This window comes from Cetorhinus maximus, chromosome 20, assembly GCF_964194155.1.
Source record: "Cetorhinus maximus chromosome 20, sCetMax3.hap1.1, whole genome shotgun sequence".
NCBI lineage: Eukaryota > Metazoa > Chordata > Chondrichthyes > Lamniformes > Cetorhinidae > Cetorhinus > Cetorhinus maximus.
The window spans coordinates 58267613-58283770 of NC_135898.1; the positions used below are offsets into that span (position 1 = coordinate 58267613).

At 40.2% G+C, this 16158-nt stretch overlaps 1 protein-coding gene and 1 pseudogene across 1 annotated transcript in view; one reads left to right on the plus strand and one right to left on the minus strand.

Annotated features, from left to right (window-relative positions):
* Nucleotides 1-16158, plus strand: part of wdr11 (WD repeat domain 11) — a 121208-nt gene that overhangs the window by 39518 nt on the left and 65532 nt on the right. The window contains exons 6-10 of the mRNA XM_078564772.1: nt 3375-3540; nt 4145-4259; nt 8561-8759; nt 11753-11862; nt 15093-15269. Of these exons, the coding sequence (XP_078420898.1) occupies nt 3375-3540; nt 4145-4259; nt 8561-8759; nt 11753-11862; nt 15093-15269 (767 nt within the window). The remainder of the gene's footprint in view (nt 1-3374; nt 3541-4144; nt 4260-8560; nt 8760-11752; nt 11863-15092; nt 15270-16158) is intronic.
* LOC144694410 (RIIa domain-containing protein 1 pseudogene) lies at nt 9821-10126 on the minus strand (annotated as a pseudogene).

The following is a 16158-nucleotide window of genomic DNA, read 5'->3' on the forward strand; positions in this document are numbered from 1 at the left end:
CCTTTCCTTTTTGATGGAATATACCTTGACTGTGTCCAAACCAATTCTTATTTGAAGGTAGCACATTGTTCAGCTAAAGTTTTCCCTGCCACTCTTTTGTTCCAGTCTATCTAGCCCAGCTCCGTTCTTGCCCCATCGAAGTCGGCTCTTCTCCAGTTAATTACCCTTACTCTGGATTGCCTATTGTCCTTTTCTAACATCATCCTAAAATGTACAATACAATGATCACAGTCACCTAAATGTTCCCCCACTGACACTTGATCTACTTGGCCCACCTCATTTCCAAGAACCATCTCTAACAGTGCATCTTTCCTTGTTGGATTGGACACATACTGCTGTAGAAAATTCACCTAAGCACAATTTAGAAACTTTTGCCCCTGTCTGCCCTTTACACTATATTATGATACAGCCGATGGTAAAGGCTTTGTTGTTCAAACCCCAGAGGGAAACTTGAAACAACTGTCATAACCCATTTTTGAAATTTGTATGTTTTGAGATGCAGGTTTTGAATTCAGTAGTAATAAGACCACTGAGTCTTAAGGGTTTTTTATAAAACTAAATTAAACATTTATTAATACAAGAAAGATTGTAAGCACATACATATGTCTACAAAATTACTACTATGATAACTACAAAAAACCCCTAATTAATCTGACTCAGTTACACCCCTGGTACGGCAACAGTAAAACACCCAGATTTAAACAGACCCCTGGTAAAGCACATCCTGGACAGTCGCATTTAAAATGAGTCTCTTTCAGCTCTGCGTCCTTGCAGACAGACTTGAGGCTAAAAGGCTGGAGGCTTTAGTTCATCGAATCCCTCCTCCTTTTACCAATAGCCTTCTCTTCCTTTATACATATTTTCCTCTTTGAATGCAAATTCTCATTGTCACTAGGTTTTTTTAACTTTAAATCTTCTAACAATAAATCCCATTCATAATACCCACTTTACTAGTAAGCTTTGAAAAAAAATAAACATTGTTTCTGAGTTTCAGCTGGTTAGGTGTAATATTTCACCCGCTCTTTTGAATGTCCTATTTAAAAATGCAAAATACCCCCTTTACACCTCACCTTCTATTTCCTATGTTTATCTAATTACCATTTCAAATCTACTTCCCTTCTATACATCAAAGCCTCTAGACCAGCTGACTTTAATCCAATTAAGACATACACATATACATAGACACAGACACCTCTAAACTCTATTTTAAAATAATTTCCAATAACATTATTATATCTTCTTGACACACTACCACTATCCCAGTCTACATTTGGGTAATTAAAGCCCCCCCCATCATAACTACTCTATAATGCTTGCATCACTCTGATTTCCCTGCAGATTTGTTCTTCTACCTCCTCCTCACTATTGGGCGGTCTATAGACTACACCGAGCAACGTAATTGCACCCTTTTTGTTCCTTAGCTCTAGCCAAATTGATTCTGTCCTTGAATCCTCTGGGACGTCCTCTTTCTCCAGCGCTGCAATGCTCTCCTTAACCGATGCTGCCACCCCCTCCTCCTTTCCTTTCCTATCTCTTCTGAACACCTTGTACCCGGGAATATTTAACAACCAGTTCTGCCCTTCCTTGAGCTAGGCCTCTGTTATCGCCATAACATCATATTCCCACATGACAATCTGCGGCCGTAACTTCCCAATCTTATTTACCATACTCCGTGCATTCACATACATGCATAGTAACCCTGATTTAGATTTTGTTATTTTCTCCCTTTCCCCGACTTTACCTATTCCATATACTAGTGCTATCTGTCCCTCCCAGTATTTTGTGCACCCTGGTATTCCTCTCTAATATTATCTTTGATTCCCACACCCCCATCAAGTTAGTTTAAAGTCCTCCCAACAGCACTAGCAAGAAACTCAGTCCCACCTCTGTTCAGGTGCAACCCATCTGGCTTTTACAGGTGCCATCTCCCACAGAGCCAGTCCCAGTGTCCCAGGAATCTAAAGCCCTTCTTCCTGCACCATCTTTCCAGCCATGCATTCATCTGCCTTATCCTCCTGTTTGTGTACTCACTGGCACGTGGCACTGGGAGTAATCCAGAGATTACTACATTTGAGGTCCTGCTTGCTAATTTTCTACCTAGCTCCCTAAATTCTGATTGCAGCACTACATCCCTCTTCCTACCTAAGTCATTGGTACCAATGTGGACCACGACCTCTGGCTGACCACCCTCCCCCCCAGAAGAATGTCCTGCAGCTGTTCTGTGACATCCTTGACCCTGGCACCAGGGAGGCAACATACCACCCTGGAGTCACGTCTACAGCCACAGAATCTACAGCCACAGAAACGCCTGTCTGTTCCCCTAACCAATAAATCCCCTGTCACTATAGCTCTCCCTTTCTTCTTCCTCCCCTCCTGTACAGCCGAGCTGCTCATAGTGCCATAAACTTGGCTCTGATTGCACTCCTCTGAGGAACCAGTGCCCTCACCAGCTTCCAAAATGGAAAACTAATTTGTGAGCAGGGACCCAGGGGACTCCTGCACTACCTACCTACTTCTCTTGGACTGCCTAGTGGTCACCCATACCCTTTCTGTCTCCAGGCCCTGAAGCTGCAGAGTGACCACTTCTCTGAACGTGCTATCCAAGGGCAATTAGGGATGAGCAATAAATGTTGGCCTAGCCAGCAATGGCTACATCCCATGAACGAATTTTTAAAAAAAAATCTGTGGCAGGGCCCCAGCGGTCAGCTTGACTTGGCTTACAAGTTGTAGATTTTTAAATGTTTGTGTGGCAAGTTGCTGAAAGTACAACCTGATTTGAATGAAAATATGAAACAAGTAGACAATTTTTTTGAGTTACTGACAACCTGCCAGCATGATTGGAAGAAGAAATTGCAGTTATATGGGGCCATTCATATCTTGAAGATGTCCCGAATGCTTCTTGCTCAATGAAGTACTTTTTGAAGTCTAGTTTCAATTGTAACATAAGTAGAAGTCGCAGCCAATTTTCACCACAAACAGCGACCAAATGATCCGTTTTAGTGATGGTGGTTGAGGGAAAAATGTTTTAAGAAGAGCTCCCTTGATCCTCTTTGAATAGTGCCATTGGATCTTTAAAATCCACCAGAGAGGGCAGACAAAGGTTTAACACCTCAACTGAAAGACTGCACTTTTGACGGTACCGTTCTCTCTCAGTATTTCACTGAAGTATCGGCCTAAATGGTCCAGAAGTCCATGACACTTGAGTTTTCTAGCCTCATTTGGAATATTTTTCTTCAGTGAGAGATGCTGCCAATTGCATGGAGGGCAGTAGTTATTTGGGGAAAATCCACCATGTTTTACTTTTTAACATATATGGTAATGAATGCAAAGTTTCTGTTATCATACTAATTTATTATTCACCTGATTTATTTCAGTGCAGAGTCGGTAACTTTGAATGACTGCCTGCAGCTGTCCTATTTGCCATCAAAGAGGAACCATATGTTGCTGCTATATCCCAGAGAAATCCTGATCCTTGACTTGGAAGTAAACCAAACAGTAGGCATAGTTGCTATTGAAAGAACAGGAGCTCCATTTCTACAGGTAACTAACTCTACCTTTCCACTGACATTGTTACATTTAGAATGACTAGAGAATGATTTAATTACTACAAATGTGGAGTTAAGCCTTTTGAGATATTGAGAATGAAGTTTGAGTTGGCAGTATATCTTGTATTGAAATCTGAGGGATAAAAAGGAAAGAGAGCTTCTACTTTTGGATTGTAATCCAGAAAATGCATCCTCACTTATGTAATTTAGAAATCAAGACTGCTGTGAGAATCTGATGTTATATGGTGGCAATATTTTTTGATTATGAAGGATTGAATACTGGCTAAGTTTCAATATTGCCTTTTTGAGATTGAGAACTTCATAGTGTTTGAATAAATTCAGGACAGATATTTGGCTGCACCCTGCTGGTATAATCACAGTTTCAGTGGGTATAATGTGAGCACCTCCTAATAATATCATTTGGTTGTTTCCTGATAAAAGATACTACAGTAGGGATGATGGCAAATATTAGATGTAAGTTTATGCATACAGTTTGTATGAAATTCTAGTACACGCCAAGTTCCAGTATTCTCGCATTAAGTACATCACTACTCAGAGTAACTGATGTTTTCAAACTGTTTTCTGCTTCTCTGTCCTAGGTCATTCCTTGCCGTCAGCGGGATGCTTTATTCTGTCTTCATGAAAATGGCTGTATTACACTAAGAATCCGTCGAGCAAATTCCAGTTCACTGGCACTCTCCAGCGAAGAGCAGGGTGAGCATGAGTGCCAATCATACAGTAACTGGTTAACAAGTTGCAGATTATTTCTGCAGTAGTTTTAATCAGTATTGACTGCAATCAGCAAGGTGGGTATGTTGAGTTTAATCAGAGTTTAGGTATCCATCCACCTTAGGAGATGATGGGCTGTGTCCAGGTATATGTCACTTCTGTATTGAACATCATCTGTTGTGGCTATAGAGGCCAATTCATGACTGGCAGTCCCTTCCGCAGCTGGCACAGATGAATAGCGTTGGCCCGAAGTCAGTTGCTCTTTTCCACCATCTGGCCATTTCTTCGGTCCTCTGCTTTTTCCATGCCCTTCCTTCCTACTTGTCTCCAGGCACTCCAGTTAGCAGCGAGGACTTCCTGTGCATCGACCCCAATCATTGTAGTCTCGCTTGTAGACATCCTTGTATCGCGGACATGGGTGACCTGTTGGTCTCACGCTGACAGCAAGCTCGCCATAGAACATATCTTAGGGGATGAGGCTGTTGTCCATTCGGCTCACATGACCCCCCAATGGAGTCACGGCTGACTCGAGAGCAAACATGCTGGGGATCCCTACATTCTGGTGTACTTCCATGCTCCACACCCTGTCTTGCCATATTCAGCAGAGGTGGAAGCTGTTCAGTTGCTTTTCTTGACTCACATAAGTTGTCCGTCCTTTGCTACTCTAAAGGAGGGTGCTGTGAATACAAACTTGGTACGCACAGAACTTTGTATTTTCAGTTAGTTTGCTGTTGGTCCACACTTGGTTTTTGAACTTTGACATGACAGCTGCAGCCCTGGCATTTCTGGTACTGATTTCGGCATCATGGGACAGGTTGCTGGTAATGATTCCAAGGTATGTAAAGCTGTTGGCGACCTCCAGGGTGAGGTTGTCAGCGTTGCTGGAAGATGGAGCCTCCACATCCTGGCCCATAAGTTTGGTCTTCCTGATGCTGTTTGTCAGTGCAACTCCTTGCAGGCCCTGGAGAACCAATTCACAAGCTGTTGCAAGTAAACTTCAGTATGTGATGCCAGCGCGGCGGCATCAGCAAACAACGACTCACAATTCACAATACACACTTTGTCTTGGTGCACAGTCTTGCCAAGTTGAACAGCTTGCCATTAGCCCTGGGATGCAGGTAGATATCCTCAGTTGATTTGCCGAAAGCGTCAAATAGAGTTGGTGCCAGGACGCAGCCCTGCTTTACCCCACTGTTGATTGTGAAAGCTTCCACTGATGCTCCATTATAACTGACAAAACTGCATATTCTTATGGAAAGAAGAAATGATGCCCAGGGATCAAGGTGGGCAGCCTATTTTCCATCGCAGTTTAATGATTCCGATTCTGCTGAAGAGATGGAAGGTCTCCTTCAGGTCTATGAAGGCAGTGTAGAGTGGCTTGTGCTATTCTTGACACTTCTGTAACTGCCAAAGTGTTAACTGTCGATCTGCCAGCTCTGAAGCCACACTAAGACTCAGGGTAGATGTGTGATGCCAGGGCCTGCAATCTGGTCAGAGCAACGCGAGCAAGGAGATGCCTTGGCAATAGTTACAGTCACTGCGATCCCCTTTGTTTTTATACAAGGTGACTATTTTTGCATCACACATGGCTTGTGCAAATTTTTCCTTTGAGAAAAGATGCATAAGTTTATGGGGATGCTGCAGCGGGAGATGCTGCAGCAGTGCTGGTTTTCCACTTCTGTTGATTTTAGGTGGAATGCAGCTGTTTCCTGGAGCTTTTACCACAGGCAAGACAGTCACTGGCCCTGTTGAGCTCTACTATGGTAGGTTCGCTGTTCAGCTCCTCCATGACAGGAAAGTCTGGAATGGCACTGAGAGCTTCTTCAGTGACACTGTTCTCCATTGTGTAGTGTCCAAGATAGTGCTGTACCCACTTTTCCATCTGCATGCATGATCACTGATGATCATCCCTATCTTTGTCTTCAAGGGGGCTGATTTGGTTGCTGCTGGATTTGTTGCATTCTTGATTCCTTCATACATCGCTCTGGCATCACCAGATTCAGCGGCAGATTGTATGCTGTTGCAAACTTTCAACCAGTTTTGATTGGGGCAGTGCTGAGCAGTCTGCTGAGGCTTGATTCTAGCAACTCTGAGAACATCTAGATTTTGTTTGCCAAAGACTTGCTTGTAATTCATGAGAGCTCTCCTCTTGGTTGCAGCAATTGGTTCCATTCAGCATTCCTCTGATCCTTTTTTCTGTACGCATTGAATGCAGAGTTGTAGATGGTGTTTCGCAAATAGTCGCAGTTATTCGCTGCACTCTAACCTTGGCTGTTGTCCGAAAGAATTTGATCAAGGATGTTGAGGAACTCATGGATCCTTTCTGGGTCAGTGGTACACCAAGTGTTGACCTGAAGCCGACTTTTCTTCTTCTTGGATTGGCATAGCCTCCTTGGCTGAAGTCTGATCTCGCTACACACCAGTGAGTGGTCAGTGTCACAGTCAGTGCTGTGATAGCTAACGAGTGATGAGCACACTGTTGAGGGTGGTATTTCTGGTGATAATGAGATCCAGCCAGTGCCAGTGGTGTGATCTCGGAAGGCTCCTTGTGGCACGGCTTGGCTTGGAAGTAACAGCTTGTCATACGCAGTCCATTGTAGCGGCATAGCTCCAGCAGCCTCTGCCCATTTTTGTTCATCTTGCCAATTCTCTGGTGCCCTGTGCACATTGGCTAAGGCCAAGCTGTGCAGTCGGTCCCCACCTTTGCGTTGAAGTACCCTTAAAGGTACAGTCCCATGCTGCTGGGAATTTTGCTGATGACAGTGTGTGTGCTTCATAGAATTGATCCTTGAAATCAGGTGTGGAGGTGAGTGTCGGGCATAGATTCACGAGGTTAACTGGACCCTAGATTGTTGGCAAGCGAAGAGTAAGAAGTCTCTCTGGGCCTTCTGTGGGTGGTTCCGTCATCACGAGTGGAGTATTTTTTTTACTATGAAATGCACTCCAGGCTCACGTGTTGCTGCTTTCGATTTCCCCTGCCAGAAGGAGGTGTAATGTTTCTCTTTAAGCGATCCACTTTGAGCGGGCCTAGTTTTTGCAGCACAGCAATGTCCACATTGAGCCTTGTAAGTTCCTTGTGATCACAGAGTTACTTTAGGAGACGCAATTCAGAAGACATAATTCTCTGCATAAATGCATTTTCTTAGAAAAATTAAAAAAAAAATTTGTTATAATTTTCCAATTACGCTTATGATTCAACACCAACTTTCATAAACTGAAACTAAGCCACATTTTTTGCATGTAGTCTCATTTTTAGAGCAAATAAACTTAAGTCAAAGGGAAAAGCAGAATAGAGAGAGGTTTTCTAAACACACACGGTAAAGTCATTTTTTAATCAGGAAGGAAATTATAGGACATGATGATCTGTGAGGATGAAGTCATGAGATTGCAAAAGAGCGTAGGAATGAATAGACGGGTTACATATTCAGTTCAATTTAATTAGTATATCTCGGGAAACACTGAAATGAAAGATCCCCAAAATGTTTTTAGATCCATATCAGCCTGTTCAGGAACTTACCTAAGAGAGAGGAGGGGAAAAAACCTTAAAGTGCAGTAGATACATTTTTAAAACTGGTGGTGCGCTTTTAGAAGTGTCTTGGGATGTTTTCTACATTAAAGGAACAATATAAATGCAAATTGTTGTTGCAGCAGCTGGAAAAGGCTGTGAAAAAGGCAAATTGGATTCTGTGTTTCATATATTTAGGAGCACTGAATACAAAAGACAGAAAATGATCCTGAATTTGCACATACATTGACTAGGCCACAGGTGGAATATTGTGTTTAGTTTTGTGCAGGAAACATACTGGCACCATGGGAAGGGTATTATGAAGATTCCTTTGAATGATACCAGGAATGATAGGTTATAGTTATTAAGAGAGGCTTGAAAAAATGTGTCATGGAATGGAACTGGTTAAAGGGGATATAATAGTCATATAAATTATAGAAGGTTTTGAGAGGATAAATAATGAATGATTACTGCTGAAAATCCCATTGGAGCAATTCTGAATGGAAAAGTAGCAGGGCAAACTGTATTAATATATGGATTAGAAAGGGCAGAGAAATAGTGTTAGAGTAGTGGTCTCCAATTAAAGTCCCCTTCAGTGCTAGACTCCTTGGATTCTGTAACTTGCATTTATATAAAGCTTTATTACATCCTCAGTACAGCCCAAATCATTTCTTCATTTTGGAATAAGGACGTAAATTGCATTCTGATTAGACATAGTTAATTATTCTGCTTACAGAGGATTTTCTTTCATTTGAAATAACATTTTTCTTAATGTTTTTAGATCCAGATCAGCCTGTTCAGGAGCTTACCTACGATCTGCGATGTCAGTGTGACGCAATCCGAGTCACTAAGACAGTTCGCCCTTTTAACATGGTGTGCTGTCCTGTCAATGAAAATTCTGCTGCTTTGATTGTCAGTGATGGCAGAGTGATGTTGTGGGAGTTGAAATCCAACTTATTGGGGCCAAAACCTTATTACAGGTATCTTTGTCTATTCTGTTCTGGAGAAATATAGCAGACAATATCCAAACATATACATTTTAAAATGCTAATAGACTAAACAGTTATGTAGTGACTAAATATTAATCACCTGAGAATTACAAATTCATTTGTTTAAAAAGACCATTTCTTCTACATTCAGTACTTAAAAATTCATAAAAATCTAAGGAATTTCAGTAAAAAATTGAAGCAATTTGACCCCTTGTGCCTCTGCCAGTGTTAGATTCGTATCTCATTTCCTTGCTGTTACCCTGAAGCCTTCAATAATTTTCTTCATGTTTGTCTAATTCCCTCTTAAATATTGTGATTGACTGTGTTTCAATAGCCACTTGTGGTAATGCTCTAATTTAACTTGTATGTTTTGAGTTATAGACTATGTGCTAAAACTGATGAGTACAATGACATCAATTCCACAAGTCTGATAATTGAGCAATTGACTGTCCTCGTGATTGATGGTACCAATGCTCAGGTCATAAATGCAGGAAAGGAAAGCATTTTGAAAGCACAAATGTTATATTGAGCTTTTAAATAGTTCTGGAACATTGATACTTTTTCAAATTCATATTTTTCAATGATTTATCAATGCTAAAATTAAAGGGAGTGGAATGGTTTTACACTTGTGCTAGCATCAAGCTAGGTAATACTTGTAGAGATGGTGAGGCTCCCTCATTCATTTAGTGTCAGCAATGTGCTTTAATGCTAATCGGGGTAAAAAAGGACTAATTATTCTTCTGGTTTCTCTGAGGCTACTGTTGTGTTAAGTTTTCTTAATTACCATGGGTGTTGTACCTTTGACTCAAATCTAAATGCATAACTGCTAACATTCTCATTCAGCTGCTTTGTTCCTGTGAAACCCACCAAATTATATGTCCTCTGGAGTAGTGCTGCACTGGCTCCTGTATTTTTTTTCATGTTAACCTCAAAAACAGGTGGTTTTAAATTGATTGCACCAATCAGATTACAAGCATACCGTAGGCTGTGCCATGAGCTTGGAGTCTGTGTCCAGCGAAGATGCCACGCTCCCTTGTGAGTAGTGAGCCTGCTCAGTTCTGAACCATTTCTTTTGCTGTCTCCTTCAGCATCTTATGGATCTTTTCCAGCAGGTTCGTATCAGTGCAGTATTCGGAAGCAAATTCCCGAATACCTTCTGATCTCTTCAGGAACACAGACCTCATAAACTCCCTCAGCAGCATTTCCACTTCTGGATGGTTCCTCAAGTAATATTCGTTGACAATTCGAGTATTTATCTTGAAGTGCCAGAGCCTGTCCTGCAGCTCGTCGTCGAGTGCTCCCAGATTGTACATCTCCATCCCGTAGGGAGGAGGAACCTGGGACTGCGGAACTGCCATCTTTAGCGCAGCCAGTTGGAGGTGAAGCCTTTGTGGTTGGGGTGGAGTACCCCAAGGACGCCAAGGACGTGTGTGTCATGTGCTACACACCAAATGTTGCTCATTAACATGGAACAGTGGGCAGATGTGTGCTGTGGATATGTGTTCTCTAAGAAATGGGCCACAGCCCAAATCTACTTCGTGTAAGACTATTACAGCCAGCATGAAGTGCAAACCTACTTCATGAATCTGTTCTTAATTTGAACCTGTGTCACAAAGGTAAAAGAAATATTCTAATCCACGACATTTCCATACTTTATAGTTTGGGCCCACAATCAAACTATAAAGACGTCTTCTGTATACAGAAAGAGAGATCAGGCACCTATGCTCAGAGCTTTGACGATTGTTCATACTAATTATGCTCACTTGAGCACTAAGTATTGGCTTGGTTCATTTGATAGCATTCTCTGAAATTATCTTTGGTTCAATTTCACACCCCTCCCCCCACCCTTCCCAGTTCATGAGCATCCAATGCACTGCTGATGGAGTGCTGTACTGTTGGAATGAAGTCCTTGTAATGAGGGGTGAAATTGAGATGTATGCCTTGTCTGATATTTAGGGTGGATATTGACGATTCTGTGGCACTATCCATTAAAGTCCAAGGATGTCTCCTCATATATCCTGGCCAACATTCTGCCTATAACTAAGATCAAAAAAAATTGCTTATTTTTTTCATTATACTTCAAGTAATTTATTGCATGTAGAGTGCTTTGTGATGTTAAAATACTTTATTAAATATTAAAAAGATTTTTTAACTTTATCAGTACTTTTCAATGCACAATTTTTGTGCATAAAATGACAGTTTTGTAGGAAGGCAAATATCATATTGGCCTTTATTGCAAGGATCCAGGAGCACAAGAAGAAGGAAGTCTTGCTGCAATTGTACAGGGCTGTGTGGTGAGACCACACCTAGAGTACTGTGTGCAGCTTTGGTCTCTACGTTTAAGGAAGGATATGCCTGCATTGGAGGTGGTATAGCAAAGATTCACTAGATTGGTTCCTGGGATGAGAAGGTTGTCCTCTCAGAGGCTGAGTAAATTGGGCCTACCCTGTCTGGAATATAGAGAATCAGAAGTGAATCAGAATAGAGAATCATTGAAACATACAAAGTTCTGATGGGTCTTGATAGGTTGGAGACCGAGAGACTAGTTTTCCTGGCTGGCGCTACAGTCTCAGGATAAGGGCAATTAAGATTCCAATGAGAAGAAATTTCTTCACTCAGTGACCTGTGAGGAGATCTCTACCCAGAGGGCTGTACTCCATTGTTGAATATATTGAAGGCTGAAATAGTCAGATTCTTGGCCTCCGGAATCAAGAGTGGGTAAGATCAGCCATGACTGTATTGGATGGTGGAGCAGGCTTGAGGGGTCATATGGTCTACTTCTCCTATTTCTTATATATTCTTTTATTCATTGCAATATTTTTTGAAAGAATCTCTGTACTTAATATTTAGTTGACTAACATATTTTCATTCTTTCCCACTGTTGCCATGTCATGAATATATGACGGCTAAAAATATTGTAGTTTATTATGCTTGATGTTTTTATTTTATTGCTTGAGTTATTTGTTGTTTTCTGTTTCTAACAGCTACTCGGGTTCCACAGTCTCTCCTTTGTATTGTCCAGTTTCATTTTGTGGAATTCCAGTGGGCACCCAACAGAAGAAACTTCCAGATCTCTCCTTGGATAACATGATCGGTAACAGTGTAACATTCTACTCTGCTTTTACCTTGTAACACACAGAGCAGTGGAGGCTGATTTGCATTTCCTATTGATTCATTGGCAGTAATATATTAAATACATTTGAAAAAGTGTACTTCGCTTTAAGCCCTGGTGATGCCTAAGCTCGTAAAGAAGTTAAGTTTATGTATATGGTGGGGGAGGGTGGAATGAAAGGTGTAAGGGGGCTACCTTTATTATAAAACACTCCATTGTTCCTCCAAATCTAAGTTATACTGTAAAAATCCACTTTACTGAAACCATTTAAAGTTTCAGTCTTTTTATTACTCTCTTTACCCCTTCTTTCTCTGTGTATAGCCTCTACACTCAGATGGGAGAGAAAGGGTTACTGAATTGGCATTGGTCATAAGATTTCCAGCAAGCGACTCAATGAAATATCGTGCAGGTCATGTATGTGACTATTCGGATGCTTCTCAGTTCACATTTTAATATAACAGGAGGCCACTCTCTAATTTTCTGTGAAGCCACTTGCTGGCAGTTGCAAAATTCAGGTCAGCAGAGCAGTTGCTAATTGAGTCCAGAAATGTGTGTCCATGGCTCAAGGCCTCCTCCACTATTTTTATTGTTTTTAAACTATTGAAGCATGTTATTTATGCTGAAAGTAGCTCCCTCTTCCAGTTCTACTTTAAAATGCATTGTAATGAAATGACCAATAGTCTTAAATGTTATATATAGATTATACATTCACACAGTTGTCCCTTCATCTATAGTATGGAAAGAAACGACATGCATTTATTGAGTGCTGCCACATTTGACTACTTTTCCATAGAAAGGTTTTGAAGAAAAGAGTTATCTTTAAAATATAGAGATTTTAAAGCAAATGGTGATCATGCTGTTTTTAAAAAATAATAAATTATTAATGAACTTTTAAAAAATTTAATCTTTCACAGTATGTGGTCATCGCTGGCCAGGCCAGCGGTTATTGCTTATCCCTAATTGCCCTTGAGGAAGATCTTCGAAAAATTGTGTAGCTATTAACTAATAAACTATTAGTAAACACCTCGGATTGATTGTGTTAGGAAACCTTTGGTTCCTCTACCTTTAAATGGGAGAGATAGGAAGAAAAGTACACACAGCAACAGCGATGCAGGCAGTCAAGTTTCAAGGAGAATAATGTGAGGCCAGTCAGGCTCAACAAAGAAAAAAAGATTAGAATGAAATGGAGTAGTTAGAAGTAATTTTGTTTAGATCAAACAAGGCAAATCAGTGATGTGGGAAAACATAACGTGTTCATTTTTTTGTATTGCAAAGAACGTTTAACATGATTGAACTAAGTGCATGTGATCTTAACTATTTTACTGCATGTTTACTGTTGTAAAATAAAGCAGCTTAATAATTCATGCCTGGCCTTATCTCACCAAGTGTTTGCTCAGTCTGCCTCTGGAGAGATTCAAGAAGCACCATGGGAAAGACATGAGTATTCTATTCAAATCACAAGGGGATACCATTGTGACACAACTGGTTTATGCCTTTGTATTGAGAGAGATTGGGTAGGATGGGCACACTCTTGAAGTTAGGATGCTGAAAATACTTAATGGGAGCGACTTAGCATTGCTACTTCCAAGAGTAATATGCAGCACTAGCTAATCTCAAAGTTTGAAAGATACTCATTTCCTTTGACTGTCAAATATTTATCCAGTTCCCTCTTGAACTACTATTTGCCTTTACAACCTTTTCTGGGTACTCTGTTCTGTTTATTCACTTTTTTGTGTAAACGTATTAAATGTCTCTGTTCACATTTCCTCTACTGACCTTGAATCCATAACCTATTGTTGTATTGTTTGTGATTATAATAAAACATGTTACTTTTGATTCAGTTTATTTACATCCCTTGGAATCTTGAATACCTCTCTGAATTGCCATTACCAGTAAAAATATTCCTGGTTTCTGTAATCCTTCCTCATAGTTCAGATGGCTGTTGTGTGTTGTTAATCTACTTGCCCAATGCTATTATGTCCAGTACCACAATGTTACTATAATTGAATGGTAGCCAAAATTGTGCAGTTATTGCAGTTGGAGATAGACCAGTATTGAATTGGAACCGGGAATTCTTGAATAACGCTCTACATTCGTGATGACAGTGGAATAGAATATATTATGTGGCACAGTGCAGTATTATTTTACACATCTGCTCCCAGCCATTCAACAAAGTAACAATGAAAAACTGAAAGTTACCAGTAGTTGCTCTCATGTTTCACTTTAGGATATTGAGGGATTATGGGTTTGATAAATAGATCATTCTTCAAATCTAAATTTCCTTACTTTTCATGATTTATTAATCTAATCAATTTTTGGGCTACATTTTTTAAGTAGAAATAGCAGTGCACAAAATATGATACTGAAGGATTGTTAAGGTTTTCAATTTTTCAGAAAATACAAAATCACAGTTTTTCTGTGGCTACCTTTTAAAATATAAGTAAATTCAAGCTTGGGTTGTGGCTGTATAGATTTTTATAGCTTCACCTAAGTGAAGAAAATAGCTAATACTCTGCCTATAATAATGCTTATATAAATTTCACAATGGCATTTTTCCTCTCTAATTTCATTCAATGTCATTAACTGATGCCTTTCTTGAGTGATCTGCAAGATAAGCATTTAAAAATAAGAAAGCATGAGGCACGAAATGGCCAATCAGCCCATCACACCTTTCCCCTCCATAAACTATGTTCAATCTATCTTATCATGCACTTAATTCACTAAAAGTCCACAAGGAAAGCCTTGCAAAATTTCTTGAGTAAGAAAGTGAAATGAAAGAGCCTTTAGCGAACCTCACAGTGCCACTGCCCCCCCCCCCAACCTCAAGTAATCATTTTCCACAGGTGGCACTTCTTGGGCCCTCAGCTGAATATTAACCATTGTGCTGCTTTTAGGTAGCTTTACACTTGCACTTGTTTTAGATTGGATTCCAGGAGACCAGTGTCCACGGGTTAGCTCAGTTTTTAAAGAGTCTACGATTGTACCGCTAGGATAAAGGAGCAGAAATAGTAATATGAACCCAGTCAGTTCATGATCCCTGCATTCCTGGAGTGTGACATAATCAGGAATAAAACTGGTCACGGTGCATTTGATTGTCTGAGTATACATTTTTTCTGATAACCTATAATCCTTTTGAGCTGTTGCCGTACAAGATTAAGATGACTTTTTTTGATGGACGCGTGTTTTATTCTCCCAATTTGTCTCTTTGACAGGACAGAGTATAGCAGTAAGTGAAGAACAGCCGAGTGTTCCATACCAACAGGAGGTTCAACTGAAGTTCCTGCTGACTGGCTTGTTGTCAGGTCTCCCACTGCCACCTTTTGTCATACGGATGTGTCCACCGCTCACTACCAAGAACATAAAGAACTACCAACCTTTACTGGCTGTGGGTGAGTACTTGATGTAGGGTTTATTATATTATTAAGAATAAATAGAAATTTCTGTTTGAACAAATGGTAATGGGTCCCATTTACAGTAATCTATAATTTCCTCTTTTTCACGAGAAAATTCTTACTGCTGTAGCTGTATATAAAAAATTGTATCAACTTTCATTCCATAAAATATATTTATTTCATTAAATTATTTTGTTGAGTCACAATCCCAACAGCTGCCCTCCCTGTGCTCTCTATTGTGGCACAAGAGTGAGCAGCTTAGTAGATGAGTATTGCTAATATCCTAATGTTTCTGGCTTAATTTTAAGAAAAATAAAATACTGGGTTTATTATGTGAGCAAGTTCTGTTTCAAATGTGGTTAAGTTCATTTCCTTCTTTGAAAAACAGAAGCTACGAGTTGAAGAATGTGATTCAGAATAGTTATTTTTTAAAAAAATATTAATTTGATAATGTTAATGCTTTGTATAAAATGCACATTTGAACTGTTTGCTGCATGCATACATCGTACAGCTCAAATTTATTAAAACACAGTCAAAGTGATAAGTTGCAAAGTAAGCTGATTAGATTGACATTGTAGGGTAATTCATTCTTAATACCATCATACTCTAAAGCCCTTTAAATCACTAAACTAGAATCAACCTTCATTTTTTATCTCCCCAGATAACTTTCCTCCTCTTCCATTCCCTGCTTCCTTTGTAACGCATTGGCTGCTTGTTAGGTGTCCATCAGCATTGGTCAAGCTGTGGTTACTTGCCTAAGACCATCGTTCATGTGTGGCTCTTGATAGCGGGTATCAACAGGCCATTGGACTATGAGGATAATCGCGCTAGTCCTGATCCTGTTCCCACCCAATGTTTGCACATCCAGACTTCTGACAGGGGTTGC